Source organism: Rhineura floridana, chromosome 4 (genome assembly GCF_030035675.1).
Source record: "Rhineura floridana isolate rRhiFlo1 chromosome 4, rRhiFlo1.hap2, whole genome shotgun sequence".
NCBI classification, from domain to species: domain Eukaryota; kingdom Metazoa; phylum Chordata; class Lepidosauria; order Squamata; family Rhineuridae; genus Rhineura; species Rhineura floridana.
This window is the reverse complement of record NC_084483.1, coordinates 187,775,709-187,795,696: the sequence shown is the minus strand read 5'-3', so window position 1 is coordinate 187,795,696 and position 19,988 is coordinate 187,775,709. Positions and strand designations below refer to the sequence as shown.

General features: G+C 44.2%; 1 protein-coding gene across 2 annotated transcripts in view; it reads left to right on the top strand.

The window, feature by feature from the left end:
• Nucleotides 1–315: 315 nt before the first annotated feature.
• The window catches only part of LOC133383919 (two pore calcium channel protein 1-like), a 49,170-nt gene continuing 29,497 nt past the window's right edge, over nucleotides 316–19,988 (top strand). The window contains exons 1-4 of one of the 2 annotated variants that reach the window (XM_061625549.1): nucleotides 316–601; nucleotides 8,798–8,880; nucleotides 10,402–10,516; nucleotides 15,358–15,486. In XM_061625549.1, the coding sequence (XP_061481533.1) occupies nucleotides 494–601; nucleotides 8,798–8,880; nucleotides 10,402–10,516; nucleotides 15,358–15,486 (435 nt within the window). In that variant the 5' untranslated portion in view covers nucleotides 316–493. Of the gene's footprint in view, nucleotides 602–8,794; nucleotides 8,881–10,401; nucleotides 10,517–15,357; nucleotides 15,487–19,988 lie in introns of both variants that reach the window. The other variant, XM_061625548.1, reaches the window with a different exon arrangement.

The window sequence follows — 19,988 nt, the reverse complement described above, 5'->3', positions numbered from 1 at the left end:
CCACACTCCAAGACAACAGACATCCCTAAAAGCCCATCAGCATGAAAGAGGAGGCTGTGTGTTAGCTACTGAGAAGACTCTTCTCAGTGGCTAACTCACCTCCTGTCACTCTGATCAAGGGCTCTTCTCACTAGCTAACAAGCTCCCTTGTCATTCTGATTGGCTCATAGATAGGGCCCTAGCTGGGACCCTGCTCCCAAAAAAGTAAAGGGTCTACCGTACACACACACACACACACCCCAATGAATTCAGCCGGGCTTCATTGTGAGGGAACACGCCCAGGGGAACAAGCTCACGCAAGCGTCCCTGGCGGAGAAAGTTTGACTTTGCAAGAGCGGGCGGGATAAAGCGCTTAGCCCAGCGGCTGCTCAGTCCATCAGTCCGTCCCGCTCCCCATCGCCGCGGCTGCGAGTTGCTTCCGCTGCCCGGAGTCACGTGCAGCTGGGGATTAAAGCGCCCCGACGGGGCTGTCCCGCGGGGCTGGACCTTCGGGATGGAGTCTGTCGGCCGAAAGCAAGTCGGCATCCCTCAATCGGAGGAGGAACCGCCGCGCTTAGCCGGGACCACGCCCGACGCAGCTATGGGAGACTCGGCGCAGGAGGTGACCCCCGAAGGCTGGCTGTTATGGGAGGGGAGATCTTCGCTTGGAGGGGCTGCAACTTCCACGTTGCTCCGCTTAGTCGCCTCCAGGCCCGGCCCAAGCCGCGCTTTGCTCCTCGCTATCCCTTCTTCTCCCCCCACCCCTTGGCGGCTGCTTCGGATTTCCACGTTCCTTCCCCCCTCCCCTTGTTTCTCTGCTTGACAGAGATCATTCTGCACAGCGATCCTGTTTGTACAAAGCATCCTCCGGGACCGCTTTTTCCTTACGTCTCGGGCTGCTCTAGAAACCGAATCCTTTTTTTGGGGGGGGGGGTCTTTAAGTTGGGGTAGAGTTACTAACTTCCCAAGCGACTCCTGCAGCTGTGCCTCCTTTAACGGCTGTGTTTCATGGGCAAGCATTCTTTGGAGAGGCGGGTGAGGGGAGAACGTTTAGTTCCATGGCACAAAAAGTTTCTCCTGCTTAAAAGAATGGAAGGAGGTGTGTGTGTATGCATATATGCATGCCCAGTGACCAGAGATTATGGCTATGCTGTACTTGTAGCTTTTCATCAGATGCGCTGAGAAAGCTTTAAAAGAGTTGAGCAAGGCAGTTTCACCACATTTCTTGGTAAGGACCAGGTCAGTCATATTGGCAATGGCTGCCTCAGCTGGTGCAATTCACGGGGCACCTGCAATTATCCTGAGAGCAAGGATGCAAGCCCAGGCTCTTGTGAGGCTTCTGGTATGGCTGGCTCCTTTTGTGGCCAATGGAGACTACAGCCTGGAAGCCTCCATGACATGCATTGCAAGTATTCTGGCATCCTCTTGTTTTGTGCAAGGTGGCTTTTGCTGTTGCTATACCCCACTCAAGCTGGTTCACAGGGTGACCTACTGTGAGACTGGTGCTACTTGCATACCCGTTTAATTCGCCTGGTTCAGATGAGGTTGCAGGCAATCAGCAGCTATCGCACAGTTTTTCTTATCAAACCAATCCAATCTTTGCCTCGATTTTTTTTAGTGGGTGGGCTCTGGTATGCCCCATCACCAGCTCCCTCTCTTTCTCTGCTCTCTGCAAAAGCTGCCTTTCACTCACTCTGGACTCTATTCAGTTTCATACAGTTTAATGCCAATTGCACCCCCCCAGCTTCATCTGAGAGAGGCCTGCAATTGAGAAGAAATAATGAAACTGACCAAAACAGCCCTCCCCTTCTGCATTAGCAATATCCATACTAAGGAGGAGTAAACATGTAGACTTAGGGGCGGGGACACAAGGAAACAGCAATACCAAACTTTTCCAGAGGAATGCCTGCTTCTGTGAAAGGAAAACAGCGGTTTTGAAGGTAGGAAGTATGAACCTTGCAAATCTTATTGTGATGGCAAAACCTGCATCTTTACTGCAAAGTTCAGCTCCTGTGTGAATAAGCCCAGAGACAGGTGGCAGTTCTGTTTCTTAGTAGCCCTGAAGGAACATAGGAATCTTCCTTGTACTGAGTCAGACTGCTGGTCCATCTATTTCCAGCTCAGTATTGTCTACACTGACTGGAGCTGCTCTCTGGGGTTTCAGGAGGGATATTCCTAGCCTTGCCTGAAGACTTTGGGGGTTGAACCTGGGACCTTTTGCATGAAAAGCAGATGGTCTGACACTGAGGCTGTAAACATACTAGTCGCCTACAGCAAAGCGTTTCCATGAGTTGCACGTGGAGGGGGAACAGGTTGATCTACCGATCAGTTGTGAAATCTCGTTGAAGCTGAATTTTTTAAAAAGCACTCGAGCTGCTCCCACCAGGTTTTACAGCACAAAGGGGTGGAGTTTGACTAGCGTTGTCTGCCCCTGTTTTTCAGAAAAGAGAGGTGGAGATGCACTGGAGAACAGCAAGTGTGTTTCTACCCAGGTTCACAGACCTTCCCACTAGCTGATGGGAAGACGTGTTTTGTAAAGGCAAAGGTGCCTCTTTTCACATTATTTATTGGTAGTCTAGATCTTTATTTTTATTTTTATTTTGCAGAGGAAAACACAGAAGCTATATCAAAGGTGACCTAAAACTAGACTGACTTCTTGATTCTCCCCTTGACACATTTAAGATGTCTCTTGCAAGGAGGTTTCTCTTGTGGTTTGATTTGTTCCGCCTGATGGAGAAAGCGACTTTGTTTTCCTTAGGCTTTTACTTGCCAGGGATCAAAGGTGCTTGTTCTGTGTATCTGATCCTTAAGAAAACCATACATGGAAATTGTAACCTTGGCCTATGCTGGACATTTGCTTGCAATGCAATGCAAGTAGGAGTTTGGTCTAACTATGTAGCAGAATGAGATGGCAGAATTCTGGTGTGGGTTGCACCACTTCATTCTGCAGGTGAAGGCCATTTCTGAGTTCTCCATGTTGGGACAGCATGGGCGACTGTGCCAGGAAGACTAAACAGCATGGCATATAGGATTTGGCAGTAAGATCCATTGCTGCTAAAGTTAATGCATGACACACGGTGTGATCTACTGTGACAGAGATGGGGGACCTGTGGCCCTCCATTGGTTGTTGGACTCCAACTCCAATCAGCTTCCAGAAAGCATAGCCAATGGTGGGGAAGGTGGAAGTGGTAGTCCAACAACATCTGGATAGCCACAGATTCCCTATCCACGCACTATGGTCAGGGATCCACAAACTCTGACCAGCCTTGGAAGCCAACAAAAAAAATTGTGCCCCACCCTGGATGTCCTTCCACCCCCTAAGGCTCTACTACTGAATCAGGGCACTGGGCCAGGCAACAGCTATGACCACTTTCTCCTCTTGCCTACTTACCTTGTAGTCACATCCCTAATATAGCATAATAGAGGGGCCCATAGGCATTTTGCTGGGGAGAAGAGGACGGCTGCTGCAACTTATTTATTCATTTATTTATTAGATTTATATCCCACACTTCCTCCCAGTAGGAGCCCAGGGTGACAAACTAAAGCACTAAAAACACTCTAAAACATCATAAAAAGACTTTAAAATATATGAAAACAAAACATCATTACAAATGTATTAAAACAAAACATCTTTAAAAACATCATTTTAAAAAAGCTTTAAAAAAGCTTTAAAAACCAATTCCAACACAGACAGACTGGGATAAGGTCTCTACTTAAAAGGCTTGTTGAAAGAGGAAGGTCTTCAGTAGGTGCTGAAAAGATAACAGAGATGGTGCCTGTCTAATATTTAAGGGAAGGGAATTCCAAAGGATAGGTGTCACTACACTAAAGGTCTGTTTCCTATGTTATGCAGAATGGACCTCCTAATAAGATGGTATCTGCAGGAGGTCCTCACCTGCAGAGCGCAGTGATCGACTGGATCTATAAGGGGTAAGATGATCTTTCAGGTCAAGCTGTGTAGGACTTTGTTCACCAAAACCAGAATTGACAAGGGTAGTGCCATTGCGCTAAAGGTCAGCTTCCTATGTTGTACAGTACAGGGACATAAAAACAACATTTAAAAAAAAAATGCATTGGTGCTGTGGTGGGCCCTCTGGGGTCCCATTGTGCCACACATGGACACCGGGGCTGCGCGGTGTGCTGCAAATAGGGTTGGACAAAACAGGCTGGCTCTGATCTCTTCCCTTGCATATGGGCAGGCAAATGTTCCACCCCAAACTCTTTAAAAGAAAATGAAGTAGTCTTGCATGGACATTGTGTGGAAGAAAAGATGGCTGCTCCTATTAGTAAAATAGGGATGCCCATCACTTTTTTCTCCATACAGCTACCCAGGAAAGGGTTGTGTGTCATAACATGCTGCCCCTTCTAAGGAATTCTATTTTTTTAATGAAAAGTTTTGAACAAGTGTGGCACGTGCTGTGCTTTCCCACTGCTGCAAGCCATTGGAAGGTTCAAAAGCAAGAAAAAAAAGATCCGGAGAAGCGTGTGTGATTCCCACAGTGGTGTTGACCGTCTGAGATGCTTGACGCTCCTCAGAAGTGCACATTAGGAGCACAGAGCTGCCTTGTATTGGGTGGAACCATTGGTCCATCTACCTCAGCACTGTTTACACTGACTGACAGTGCCTCTCTAGAAGGTTTTTTTTTAATTACATTTATGCCCCGCCTTTCCTCCAAGGAGCTCAAGGTGGCTTACAAACATGGTTTTCCCCACCCCCCCGATTTTATCCTCTCAACAACCCTGGGCGGTAGATTAGGGTGGGAGACAGTGACTGGCCCAAGGTCACCCAGTGAGCTTCATGGCTGAGCGGGGATTTGAACCCTAGTTCCCCAGGTCCCAGTCCAACACTCTAACCCACTACAGCACACTGGTTTCAGGCACCAGACCTTCCTAGCTCTACCATGAGATGTCTGGAATTGAACCTGGGGCCTTCTGCATGCAAGCCAGGAGCTTTTCCACTGAGCTAAGTCTCTTGCTCCAATAAGTTATCTGCAAGAAGGAGGCCTAGAGGACAGTACAGCAGCTGGGACAATCCCTGGCTCCTCCCCTCTGGTTCACTCCAACCTTCAGAGGTCTGCTAGGACTTGTGTGGGTGGCCTGGTGCTTTAGAGGCCCTTGGGAGTGCTTCAAGGGCATAGCACAACTGTGAGCTCCAGGTTGGGGTTTATCGTGTGTGTCAGAGGGGGCGGGTGCTCACTGTAACGAACAGTGTTGTGGACCCCTGACTGTGATATTTACTACATCAGGGATGAAAGCCCTGATGACTTGGCTGGAAAGAAGGTTTTTTAAAAAAAAAAATCTGGGCAATAACAGACAGCTTTGTAATCAAAGCAAGCACTCTGTGGGACTTGTTTTAATTCAGCCCACTAGCACTCGAGGTCACATTGGGACATAGGAAATGTCACTTTTGTTGCAACAGTGATGAAGTCTCTACCCGACTGTGTCTTGTACCAGGGTAGGCATTCTGGAGTGCTCGGCCTTGAACAATGTTGCATGCCTGGAGCAGCCTCGCTGGCTGGCTTGACATGTTGCCAAAGCTCTTGTCCATGAATGTTCTACTTCAATTCTAAATACCTCTACTAAAGGGACCTGTGAGAAAGAAGTGGAAGAAGCAGACCATCTTGGAAGGCTATCTGATGTAGTGGACCGCAAAAGGTCTCCTTGGCTAGTTCTGAACTTCTTTTACGGGCAGGGCTGTAGCTCAGTGGTAGAACATCAAGTTCTGCATGCACAAGGTCCTAGGTTCCATCCCCAGCAAAATTCAGTGGATATATGCACGTTCCCCAGGGCATCTTGGAAACCATGTATATTGGCAAGGATATCTGCACAATTCCTTCTTCATTGACACATCCGGTGCACATTTTTTATGACACCTAGTGAATATGCACATTAATCGGGAGTGGTTGTGCACATTAACCACTCTGCTTGCATTACCCCACTGTGGGTGTGTTAAAATCACGTATCGTATAATGTTTAATTCTGATATGGATCTAGCTAGAACAGTTGTAAAACAGTGGACCAAAACGCATTCACAGCACTTACTACTTGAGCTAGACTTATAGGAAGATGAGGCCAGATAGGAAGTTGTCTAGTAGACTTATATAGCTCGACCCTCAGTCTGCTCTCATGATTTACAGAGTTCTTATTTTTCCTGTATTGTTATGAAATTGCACTTGGGTTGGATATCTTCTCAGGATCCCTTCTGGCCCTATGTTTCTTGATTGTAGTAATGGGGACTGGTCAAAGGCTTTCTCTTCATGGCCCTGGCGGAGTGGTCAAGTGCCTTTCCTTCTGTTAAGCAGACTTCTCTCAATGGCTGGACTCTTTTGGAAAGAGAGAAACATTTGGGAATCTGGAGCTTGGATTCCTGCCCCCTCCTTTCTCCTCCCAGTAGTGGAATGTGCAAATGCAGTGTCTGCAAAAATGCAAGCAGCTGTCATTTGCAACTGGAGTCCGTATGAGGAGAGGTCAGAGCTGAGGATTTATTTGAAGCTCTAAGGTGCTGAATGGAAAGCGAAAAGGAAATTCCAAGTGTGTATTTTGATTTTTTTACACAAGCTCTGGTTCATGGATCTGGGGAGATTCTGGCTGAAAAGAAAGTAGATCCTGCAAGCCTGAAGTCTGCCTGTCACTGTTATGTTGTTGTTGTTGTTATGTGCCTTCAAGTCGATTACAACTTATGGCGACCCTATGAATCGGTGACCTCCAAGAGCATCTGTCATGAACCACCCTGCTCAGATCTTGTAAGTTCAGGTCTGTGGCTTCCTTCATGGAATCCATCTCTTGCTTGGCCTTCCTCTTTTTCTACTCCCTTCTGTTTTTCCCAGCATTATTGTCTTTTCTAGTGAATCCTGTCTTCTCATTATGCATCCGAAGTACAATAATCTCTGTTTCATCATTTTAGCTTCTAGTGACTGTTCTGGTTTAATTTGTTCTGACACCCAATTTGTCTTTTTTGCAGTCCATGGTATTTACAAAGCTCTCCTCCAACACCACATTTCAAATGAATTTATTTTTCTCTTATCCACTTTTTTCACTGTCCAACTTTCACATCCATACATAGAGATTGGGAATTCCATGGTCTGAATGATGCTGACTTTAGTGTCCAGTGATACATCTTTGCATTTGAGGACCTTTTCTAGTTCTCTCATAGCGGCCCTCCCCAGTCCTAGCCTTCTTCTGATTTCTTGACTATTGTCTCCATTTTGGTTAATGACTTTCCCAAGACCAAAAGTTCAGACTCCCATTCATTCATTCATTCATTCAGGCTTTCATTTATTACTCTAAGCGGACTATAGATTGAGATTTCAGAAAGAAAATGCCAGATATCTGATGGCCTTCACTGTATGTATCTGAACATGCAACTTCAAGCAATATTTGTAGAGCCTGAAAGTGATTGCCCAGAGGCAAGTAGAAAGCATACAGTTTAGGCCAGCCTTGTTCCCACTCCCGCCCCAGCCCCACAAATGGAATTAGTTTGTCACAAGCCAGAAGTGAGTGTTCGCATGTAATGTCTACTACAAGTGTGATTGGCACTGTGGGTGGTATTCAATTAAAAAGCTGTGCTAGTGCAACAGGATTTCCCTCCCTCTTCTCCCCATGCCACCCCAAATTTGTTCTGAATGGTTGGAAAAAACCCAGAACAGGTTTAGGGGGCACACAGAGGAGGGGAGGGGAGATGGTTCCGTTGCTCAAGGAAAAATCTTTGAGCTGACTGAATGATCTGCTTATGGCTAAGTTGAATACAACCCTATGCATTGTCAGGTTGCACATAACCTGTTAACAATTCCAGTTTGTTTCTAGCAATAGTAACTTTGTCAACCTCACCGACCATGGGCTACGTTAACAACTTTATTTAAAACATTTCTATAGATTTCCTCTGGTTTTCACACATACACACTCAAAGGTGCAGAACATACTAAATTATCCCCCCCCCTTTGATTCTAATTTGCAGAGTTATAGTTATCACTTGTGCCAGGAACAGGCTCTTTCTTGTGAGACTACTACTTTCAAAGTTTTAAAAAGTTAACCATTGCATTTAATGGCTAAACTATTAAAATAATCCCTGATGCTGTTTTAAACTGTGTAGTGCTTGCTGATACATGTACTTGTATTCTGTCACTAAATGCATTACGGTGTGCCCTCTGAACCTGGGAAGTGCATATGTGTTGGTCTCCAGCCTGCAATTCGAGGGTCATTGCAAACAATTCTGATAGAGCTCTTGCCTCCTAGCCAGTCTTGCAGCCAGATCCTGCAAATATTGAGTTGCAAATAACTTCTGCTGAACTTGGGCTGCGTACACCCAATACATCTGAAGCACTTTTAAAACGCATTCCCCCACCCCAAAAGAATCCTGGGAACTATAGTTTACCTCTCACAGAGCTACAGAGAACTGTAAAAATGACAGTTCCCAGGGTTCTTTGGAGCAGGTGTGCTTTAAATGTATGGTGTGTACAAAGCCTCATTTTCCATAATGTACGTATAGGGTTTCTATAACATGCTGAGCATTCCCACCTATCTTTGTGCTGAATAAGGACAGCCAATGATGGCGGAGAATGGACAGTCTTGTCCACCTAACAAAGTTGACCTGTGGGGGGGGGTGACGGATCTGCTTCGCCAACAGGACTAAACCCCCGTTCCCCACCTATCAGCTGATGTCACCTAGTGACATCAGGTGATTGACAGGTGGCTGTGGTTTGGGGAAATGGCCTTGCAGGACAAACTGGACTCCCTGGTGGGCCAGGATTGGTTCCCCAGCCCCAGTGTAGAGCAATCAAAATTCAGCTATATTGAAAATATCTGTCTCCTTTATCAGCAGGGCCTTCTGCTGGCAGCTGCATATGTGTATGATGCCCAGTACAATAGGAACATCCCATTTGATACCTCTTCCCAGGCAGTCAGGTAAGTGTGTGGTTCTGGGTCACATTGACAATTCCAAGTGTTGGGCTGTTTCAATGCAAGGGTTCCTGGGATTGATTCATTTTATATGCTGCAAGTCATGTGACCAGAGGCTCAGTCTCCTGCCGGGAGTTAGGCCTGCAAGGCTCTCTCTAACTTGTGTGATTCGATGTCTTCCCTGGCTTTTTAAAATATCGCCTGACTCTGGGGTTTGTGTATCTTTAATTATACTCCTTGACCCTCTTCGAGTCTTGTGCTTTTCAACAACTTTGTAATTGTAGTATTCTTATGATCTACTGCAGGGTAGGGAACCTGAGGTCTTCCAGATGTTGCTGAACAACAACTCCCATCATCCCTGACCACTGGCTGGAGACGGATGGGAGTTGGCATCCAACAACATCTGGAAGGCTACAGGTTCCCAATCCATGATCTGCTGGCTTGCATGTAGACCAGCGTTTCCTGACCTGTGGCTTGCAAATGGTTCGTGAACCCTTTGTAAGTGGATCACAGGCTTTATAAGTAAACACAAAATAATTATTGCTTGTAATCCTTAAGTGATATGATGAATACCTCTTACAACTTGGTGTTTTGTTGGCATATAACCAATATATGTTTTGTTTTAATGTATTTGAAAGTCTGTTTTTATGATGTTTTAAAGTGTTTTTAGTGCTTTTGTTTGCCACCCTGGGCTCCTGCTGGAAGGGTGGGATATAAATCAAATAATAAATAATATAATGGTGTTTGGACATTTGTAACCAAATGTCTGAAAGGCTCAAGTCTTACATTTTAACATTTGGGAACAGCTCTGGTGGTTGGTGACAGAGAAGACCTAAGGTCTAAAATTCATGTGACAATAAATCATAATCAAGAAAATTGAGGCCTGTGGGTTGCCATACCAAAAAGATTGGGAACCACTGATCTATACCACTCATGGGAGGAATTTTGCCCACACGACGCTTCCACTAGAAGGGAACGTGGTTTTCCCAGATTGCTCCTGTCCCCCCACTGAAAAACTGCTCTAGAGGATCAGGGGACCCTCTTGAACATTATGGAAGGTAGTGTTGGGGATTGCCAGGGAAGGGCAATTGTTTGGGGATGTTGGATATTATTCAGTTTTCACTGGCCCAGAAGTGGCTTTTGAGAAATCTCAACAAAGACCTGCCTCTTTGCCATCTTGAGAAGTCAGCCTCCCAGTGGCGGCTGGTGGCTCCATGTGAGTGGGGCAGTGGAATCTGCTCCGGGTTTTAGTGTGAACTTTCAAGGAGCTGTCCAGGGTGCTTCAGCTCGGACTAAAACCCAGAGCAGATTCCAGTGCCCCACTCACATGGAGCCCTCAACTGCCACTGCAGTCTCCCCAGTTCCCCCTTTTTAAGGGTCCCTAGACTCTACAGTTGTGCAGCTTCTAAAATCTTAGAGGATGTCCTGATGGTTTAGAATGGGCGAAATATCCTCCCTGCAGTTGCCGCTTCAACTACATTTGCTTGAACCACAATTGTTTTTCTAACAATTTGCTTCTCTTCCCAGGCTTTACTATCTCTATAACCACTGGACGATGCAAGCAGCTACCTACTTCTTTATTTTTGTAGACCTCGCACTTGCGCTATTTGAAGAGCCCGCTGTCTACCCACTTCCTTTCCTGGTAAGCTTGCAGGCAAAATATAAGAGGTAATAATTCTATCCTGACGTTGGAGGTTAGATAAAGTGTGTGTGTGTGTGTTAAGCTAGAATGATGATCTTAAGCGCAATTATGAATATAAGCACATTTACTGTCTTTAGCATCTCTTAAAACCTCATCCTATCAGCACCTCTGTTTGGAATTCGGACCCACTTACATAAACTCTTTGCTTGCCCCAATGAAATTTTCCACAATATAATATAAATATAAATATAAATGATAACACAAAGGAATTACTTATTTTTCAGAAAGACATAAAACATTCTCGAGGATTGATATGATTTGGATGTCTAAAAATCTAGTGAAAGATATTTTTAAAATGGATATATTACCAAAAACTTTTTTCGGATCACAATCCTGTGATATTAACTTTCAAAAAAAAATACCTTGGATTTAGATGGAGACTAAATGAATCATTATTACAGAATGACAAAGTAGTACAAGAATGTAAGAAGAAATTAAAAGAGTTTTTTGAACATAATTTACATAAAGGAACAAATGAAAATATTGTTTGGGATACAAGTAAGGCATTTATGAGGGGATATTTTATTAAATGTAACTCTGAATTAAAAAAAAAGAAACAACAGAAAATGCAATTAATTTTGGAAGAAATAAAACAAAAAGAGGAAGAATTGAAAAAGAATCCAACTAAAGTTTCTATTGTAAATCAAACTAAAATGTTACAGAATCAAGTATCAATGCTGACAGTTAGAGAAATTGAAAGGAAACTAAATTTTGCTAAACAAAGGACTTCTGAATTTGCAAATAAACCTGGGAAATGGTTAGCATATAAATTAAGAAAAGAACGTGAAAAAAATATTATTTTAAAGATACAAGAAGGAGATGAGATGCTGACAGATAATGTAAAAATCAAAAAGATTTTTCATCAATATTATTCAACATTGTACAAGTGTCAGGAAATCCCATCTGAAAAAATAGAAGAGTATATATCTAAACAGAATTTGCCTAAAATTACAGACTTTCAGAGACAAGCTATTAATGGCCCTATCACGTCAAGAGAGATATCTGAAGCTATAAACAAAATTAAATCAGGAAAGGCGCCAGGACCAGATGGGTTATCTGCAGTGTACTATAAATGTTTGGAGGAAGAACTCTTGCTACCTTTACAGTATACAATGAATTCTATTTTGCAAGAGGGAAAGATACCGGATAGTTGGAAAAATGCTAACATAACATTAATACCTAAAGAGGAGCAAGATTTAACTAAAACAAAAAATTATTGGCCGATATCTCTATTGAATAATGACTAGCCCTGAGCCACTTCTAATCATCCACAAGAATTGGCAGCCCCGGATGGGGATGTTCAAACCCATCCTCAACAAAAATAGCCTCCAGCAGGTGCAATTGGCTTTGGGTAGGCATTGCAGTTGCATCTGTTATGTGCACAGAAGCCAGCTTGCCTATGTAGAAATTCCTCGCTGGGTCAAACAACTTTTGTTTGTGTAAAGCTCTGGTAATGGATATGTAGACTTTCCATGACCCTGTTTCTCCTTCATTGTTGCTAGCACAGGGTAACACAACCTTCTGTTTAATCTGCTAGTCCTGTAGCCACAAGCGACACAAAATTTGAAAGAAGGCAAGTTGGGAAAGAAGAGAGCGCCAGAGAGAGAGTGCAAGCGCGCGTAAGAGAGAGCGCACTCCATCCGTTCTTGGCATGGCAGCAAGTGGACTGCCAGAGGAGGGGAGTCTCTCCTCCATGCCCAGACAAGAAGGCCAGAGCTCTCCATCTCTCCCCTGCCAGCCCCCAGTAGGCTAGTAAACATTTTTGCAACCTAGTGCCTTCCCTGCTGCAGCTGACCGATGAGCTAACCCACTGTTTTCGCCTGGAGGCTTTTGACACCTTGTTCTGATTTGAGAAGCATCTTGTAGCTTGCTCATTTGGTTCTTGGACAAAGATCTAAAGCTGTCTTGCCCTGTCAGGCCATTGGTCTGTCTAGCTTACTGTTTGTCTAACTTGACTTGGCAGTGGCTCTCCCAAGATCTCGGGCAGAGAGTTTTTCCCATAAGCAGCTGCCTGAGCCTTTTTAGATGGCAATGTCAGGTATTGAACCAGAAGCTTTACCATCAAACTAAATCCCCTCTCCAAAGCAGAGTACCAGAAGATGGGGGCAGTGATCCTGCTTTCAGGACTTGCACACTGATTGCACGTGGAAGCCCCAAGGATCAGCTGACTGCCAGTGCTCACAAAGTGTTGTGCATGGGGGTTCACACAGGGCTTTGCAGGTGCTGCTGATCATTCATATATATGCACATACAATCACAAAAGCCTGTTCAGATATATCTGTTGAAATGAGAACCAGTTCAAATTGATGGGTCTTATAGGCACATAGAAAGCTGCCTTATACTGAGTCAGGCTATTGGTCCATGTAGCTCAGTACCACCTAAACTGACAGGAAGCAGCTCCCCAGGGTTTCAGGCAGGTGCCTCTCCCAGTCCTACCTGGAGATGCTAGAGATTGAACCTGGGACCTTCTGCATGCAAATCGGGGGCTCTGCCACTAAGCTGTTGCCCTTCCCCTAAACCTGGTAGGGCAGGTGGGCATGGCTTGACCAAATGGGGAGGCACAGCAGGCCTAATTCTGCCCCTGGCCAGGAGGTTCTCCACTCATTTTACATGCCAAGTTAGCACTTTCCCGTTGCAGTTCATCCCTCCTGTCTGGGGACAGTCCACAAAATTAGGACAAAAATATGTAGCATTAGATTGATTCATTCTTAATAGATTTTGTTGTGCATGATAACTTTAATGTCTTCCTGGTTAACAAAATGTCTTGCTTTTGCATTAAAGTCCGAATATATTCGGTCACTCCGGGAATTTATAAAGGACTGACAGTGTGTGCGTTTTTCTAAAAAAAAATTTTTTTAATTGCATAATTCCATCTTAATCTGTACAGCGTGATTTATTTTAGTACAGAATCCTTCTTGAGTTTTATTTCATATTTATTTATTTATTTATTGCATTTGTATACCGCCCCAGAGCCGAAGCTCTCTGGGCGGTTTACAACAATTAAAAACATTAAAAACAAATATACAAATTTGAAAACACATTTTTTAAAAAGCAATTTAAAAACACATGCTAAAACGCCTGGGAGAAAACTAGGTGACAAATGAGGGTCATGCAGCAGCAGTTGATGGCTCCATGTCAGTGTGGCAGTGGAATCTACTCCAGGTTGTAATCCAAACGTTCGAGGAGCTGTCCAAGATGCTTCAGTTCAGACTAAAACCCGGAGTGGATTCCACTGCCCCACTGACATTGAGCCACAAGCCCCCACTGGAGTTGTGTCTTCCAGCTGGACTGTCTTGCCTATATGCTGTCTCTGTCTTGCTGACAATAGAATTAAGGGTGCAGTTTCCGAGGAGGGTATCAGAAATACATATTTGTTTTGTGCTTGTGGCAGTGAGAGATTAATAAATAACACATGCATTCGGGAGGAAAGGAGTGCATTTATTTAATTTTGGCAAGATTTATATGCCCCTTAATAAAAAAAAAACTCATAAAATAATATTCATAATCCTGGATTGGAAGGTGAGGGTGGGGGAGGAGAAGAATCCCCAGTTTATCTGTGTTGGCAGTGATGGACAGAGCTCTTGTCAGCCTCTACCTTCCCTCTCCAAAATGTGTGACCCAAGTGCTGTTCTGCAATGATAACTGCTAAAATTAGTCTTTGCTGAAGTGACACTTAACACACTGCCAAAAAACAGACAGATTTCCATATATATCCATTGATATGCATAGAGGCAAATTTAGAACTACTATAATGCATTTCATCATAGCATGGAATACTGCGGTCTGCGTGCTTGCACAGGGTGGTATTCACCTAAAGGATTTTGCTAGAACAATTGTTAGAGCGAGCGCAATGGGACTTCCCACCACTGCACCTGCAGATGCCCTGCACTGTTCCCAAATCTTGTCTGGAGAGTTGGGGCAAACCCCAGAACAGATATAGGGGGTACGCAGAGGGAGGAGAATGTTCCATTGCGCAAGGAGAAATCCTTGCACTGACAGAATGATTTGCTTAGCGCTTGGTTGAGTGCAACCTGCACTCTGCTGTTCAGGTGCTTGCTGTCGGTGGGCAATTTCAAGGCCTTTTCTACTCCCCCTTTGTATGGCTCCACCTATAAACTGGACTTGCACCAGACAGACCTTCAAATGGGAGACTCCTTCAAATAGAGGACTATCTTCTGCAAAGTAGGACAGGTGGCCACCCTCTTCCCCACTTTCTCTCCCTCAAATGGAAGATAAGAGTGTGAACTGTCTGTGCAATTGGGTGTCATCATGCACCCAGCTGGCACATTTTTTTGAGGCTGTGCTATAGAGGGGCACACACTCACTCCACCCAGTAAGGGCAGTGTTACTGCCAATGCACGAACAAGGGCAGAGAGAGGCGAGATGAGGGAGGGAAGAACAACAGGAGCATCCACAGCATACACTTAGAGCATTCTTATACCACTTGAACAGTCATAGGGAATCCTGGGAACTGTTTTGTTAAGGGTGCCAGGACTTGTAGGTCTCTTTGATCAGCACCCTTATCAAACTGCAGTTCCCAGGATTCTTTGGGGAAGCCATGACTGCTAAAATGGTATGCTTTAAATGTTTGGTGTGGATGTGACCAATGTGTGGGATAGGGGAGAAATTCTCCTCTGGTCTGTTGATTGGGGTAAGAGGGTTATATATTGGAGTTTACCAGCCAAAATGTTACCTGTAAGTCTCCAGGTTTTTTAAAGCCTTGTTCTTCTTACGTTGCTCCTTTTTAAATTCTGGATTTCATTTGCTCTCCGTTGCAACAGGTAACCTCACTGATTGAAGTCTTATGCCTTTTGGTCTTCTTTGGAAGACTCTTTCATTTTGCGCAAGTCACTCCTCGCAACGTGTTCTGGAAGGATACAAAGAACATCTGCATCATGATAACAATACTGGTCAGTTGTAGCTTATGGTCACCTTCTCAAGTAATGTCTTTACTGTCATGGAAGAAGCAGTAGCTTAGCAGAGTCTTCTTTTGAATGGTACCTGCTATAACAGTGCTCTCTTCAGCCTTGCCTGCAATGTCACTGGATGCAAGTAGATTTATGCTGTTCTGCCGGTGCTTTTTGATATTCTTCTTGGATATAGTATAGCCGTGCTGTCTGCATCAAAGCCATATTTGGGTGTGGAGACCTAGCATCTTTTGTTCCATATATGTGGAATCAATCCACATCAGTTCTGATTGATTGTTCATACCAGGCATAAGTATTGATCGGTTTCTACAGCAACTGCCCTTCATTCTTCACAAGGACCCCTCAAACTGCAATTAGCATCCTCTTGATTGGTTGGTTGGTTCTAAATGGCATGGTTTGTGATATCAAGAGCTTCTTTTTCGTAAATTGGGTTGGGAACCTCTGGTCCCAAGCCCCAATTAGGTCCACCAGTCCGTTTTGGCCAAGTCAGATCCACCAGCCCTGCACCTGACATCATATATGATGTCCTATATGACATTGTGTGGGGTAGGTAAAGTCACGGCTGGGCCAAACAGGGGGTTGCAGGTGCTTTGAAGCCCCAGCTATCAGCTGATTGTTGGGGTTCAAAGCACAGTGCAGGGCTGTCTGCAAGCACCAACAATCAACTGATTGTCAGTGCTTGAAGAAAACGCTGTACAGCTACAGCCAACAATCAGCTGCACTAGGGAGATCTCCTTTGGGAATTTCCTCATGAAGCTCAGGGGGCTGGAGGAAATGGCTTGGATTCAAAATGCTATTTCCTGCTCTTTAAATCCAACCTGTTTTCTGTGGAAAGAAAAGAATGTTCAATTTAAAAACACCATTTATTTTCTTTCCAGAGGTAGCAGTTTATATTCAAAGCAGTGGAGAAAGTATACAAATTGGTTTCTCTGCAAAACAGAAAATGCTCCATTTTTAGGAAAATTTTCCCCTCTGCAGATCTTCAAAGGGGTTCCTGTAACCACTGGTTGACATTTACTCCTCATTGAAGGAGTACTCCCAGCGCCAATCAGCTGATTGGCACAGAATGTGGAAGCATCCAAACTAGGAAATGTGGTAGTAATGGGTGACTTCAACTACCCGGACATAGACTGGCTGCATATGTGTTCCAGTCATGACAAAGAAGCAAAGTTTCTAGATATTCTAAATGACTATTCCCTAGATCAGTTGGTCATGGAACCGACCAGAGGGACGGCAACCCTGCACTTAATCCTCAGTGGGGACCGGGACCTGGTGCGAGATGTAAGTGTTGTTCAACCGATTGGGAGCAGTGACCACAGTGCTATTAAATTAAACATACATGTAACTGGCCAATTGCCAAGAAAATCCAACACGGTCACATTTGACTTCAAAAGAGGAAACTTCACAAAAATGAGGGGATTGGTAAAAAGAAAGCTGAAAAACAAAGTCCAGAGGGTCACATCACTCGAAAATGCTTGGAAGTTGTTTAAAAACACTATATTAGAAGCTCAACTGGAGTGCATACCGCAGATCAGAAAAGGTACCGCCAGGGCCAAGAAGATGCCAGCATGGTTAACGAGCAAAGTCAAGGAAGCTCTTAGAGGCAAAAAGTCTTCCTTCAGAAAATGGAAGTCTTGTCCGAATGAAGAAAATAAAAAACACAAACTCTGGCAAAAGAAATGCAAGAAGACAATAAGGGATGCTAAAAAAGAATTTGAGGAGCACATTGCTAAGAACATAAAAACCAACAACAAAAAATTCTATAAATACATTCAAAGCAGGAGACCATCTAGGGAGACAATTGGACCCTTGGATGATAAGGGAGTCAAAGGTGTACTAAAGAACGATAAGGAGATTGCAGAGAAGCTAAATGAATTCTTTGCATCTGTCTTCACAGTGGAAGATATAGGGCAGATCCCTGAACCTGAACTAACATTTGCAGGAAGGGATTCTGAGGAACTAAGACAAATAGTGGTAACGAGAGAGGAAGTTCTAAGCTTAATGGACAATATAAAAACTGACAAATCACCAGGCCCAGATGGCATCCACCCGAGAGTTCTCAAAGAACTCAAAGGTGAAATTGCTGATCTGCTAACTAAAATATGTAACTTGTCCCTCGGGTCCGCCTCCGTGCCTGAGGACTGGAAAGTGGCAAATGTAACGCCAATCTTCAAAAAGGGATCCAGAGGGGATCCCGGAAATTACAGGCCAGTTAGCTTAACTTCTGTCCCTGGAAAACTGGTAGAAAGTATTATTAAAGCTAGATTAACTAAGCACATAGAAGAACAAGCCTTGCTGAAGCAGAGCCAGCATGGCTTCTGCAAGGGAAAGTCCTGTCTCAGTAACCTATTAGAATTCTTTGAGAGTGTCAACAAGCATATAGATAGAGGTGATCCAGTGGACATAGTGTACTTAGACTTTCAAAAAGCGTTTGACAAGGTACCTCACCAAAGGCTTCTGAGGAAGCTTAACAGTCATGGAATAAGGGGAGAGGTCCTCTTGTGGATAAGGAATTGGTTAAGAAGCAGAAAGCAGAGAGTAGGAATAAACGGACAGTTCTCCCAATGGAGGGCTGTAGAAAGTGGAGTCCCTCAAGGATCGGTATTGGGACCTGTACTTTTCAACTTGTTCATTAATGACCTAGAATTAGGAGTGAGCAGTGAGGTGGCCAAGTTTGCTGACGACACTAAATTGTTCAGGGTTGTTAAAACAAAAAGGGATTGCGAAGAGCTCCAAAAAGACCTCTCCAAACTGAGTGAATGGGCGGAAAAATGGCAAATGCAATTCAATATAAACAAGTGTAAAATTATGCATATTGGAGCAAACAATCTGAATTTCACATATACGCTCATGGGGTCTGAACTGGCGGTGACCGACCAGGAGAGAGACCTCGGGGTTGTAGTGGACAGCACGATGAAAATGTCGAGCCAGTGTGCGGCAGCTGTGAAAAAGGCAAATTCCATGCTAGCAATAATTAGGAAAGGTATTGAAAATAAAACAGCCGATATCATAATGCCGTTGTATAAATCTATGGTGCGGCCGCATTTGGAATACTGTGTACAGTTCTGGTCGCCTCATCTCAAAAAGGATATTCTAGAGTTGGAAAAGGTTCAGAAGAGGGCAACCAGAATGATCAAGGGGATGGAGCGACTCCCTTACGAGGAAAGGTTGCAGCATTTGGGGCTTTTTAGTTTAGAGAAAAGGCGGGTCAGAGGAGACATGATAGAAGTGTATAAAATTATGCATGGCATTGAGAAAGTGGATAGAGAAAAGTTCTTCTCCCTCTCTCATAATACTAGAACTCGTGGACATTCAAAGAAGCTGAATGTTGGAAGATTCAGGACAGACAAAAGGAAGTACTTCTTTACTCAAGCGCATAGTTAAACTATGGAATTTGCTCCCACAAGATGCAGTAATGGCCACCAGCTTGGATGGCTTTAAAAGAAGATTAGACCAATTCATGGAGGACAGGGCTATCAATGGCTACTAGCCATGATGGCTGTGCTCTGCCACCCTAGTCAGAGGCAGCATGCTCTGAAAACCAGTTGCCGGAAGCCTCCGGAGGGGAGAGTGTTCTTGCACTCGGGTCCTGCTTGCGGGCTTCCCCCAGGCACCTGGTTGGCCACTGTGAGAACAGGGTGCTGGACTAGATGGGCCACTGGCCTGATCCAGCAGGCTCTTCTTATGTTCTTATGTTCTTATGAATACCACAAACCAGAAGCTGCAGTAGAAGCCAAACATCTCAGTTTTTTTCCATAATTTTAAATTTTGTTTTCACAATATGGTTTAAAAAACAAACAAACAATGATATATGCAAAAATCAAAATAGGCATGAGAGGAAAAATAGCAAAGTGTTTTCTTTTTCCTATTGAACGGGCAGATGCTGTGAGGCCTGCCTCTCTTGCCACGGTGAACACTGAATATTGGAAGGTTTCCATTTAACCTTTCCTCTGTTTACGTCACCTTCTGCTATATATTTGGGAAAGTTGTTTGTCTGTTCATCATGCATTTGGACACCACTTGACCAAATTTTGCATGATGGTTTGCAAGGCAAAGGATCCTGATCAGGAATTGGTTAAGTAGCAGGAAGCGGAGAGTAGGAATAAATGGACAGTTCTCCCAATGGAGGGCTGTAGAAAGTGGAGTCCCCCAAGGATCAGTATTGGGACCTGTGCTTTTTAACTTTAAAATGATCTAGAGTTAAGGGTAAGCAGTGAGGTGGCCAAGTTTGCTGATGATATTCAATTATTCAGGGATGTTAAAACAAAAAGGGATTGTGAAGAGCTCCAAAAGGACCTCTCCAAAAGGACCTCTCCAAACTGAGTGAATGGGTGGTAAAATGGCTAATGAAATTCAATATAAACAAATGTAAAGTTATGCACATTGGAGAAAAAAACCTTAAAGTGTGCCTTCAAAAGAGATTGCTGTAAAGCTGATTGATGACTACAGCAGTCTCCTTTGAACTTTGACAGGTGTTAATCATC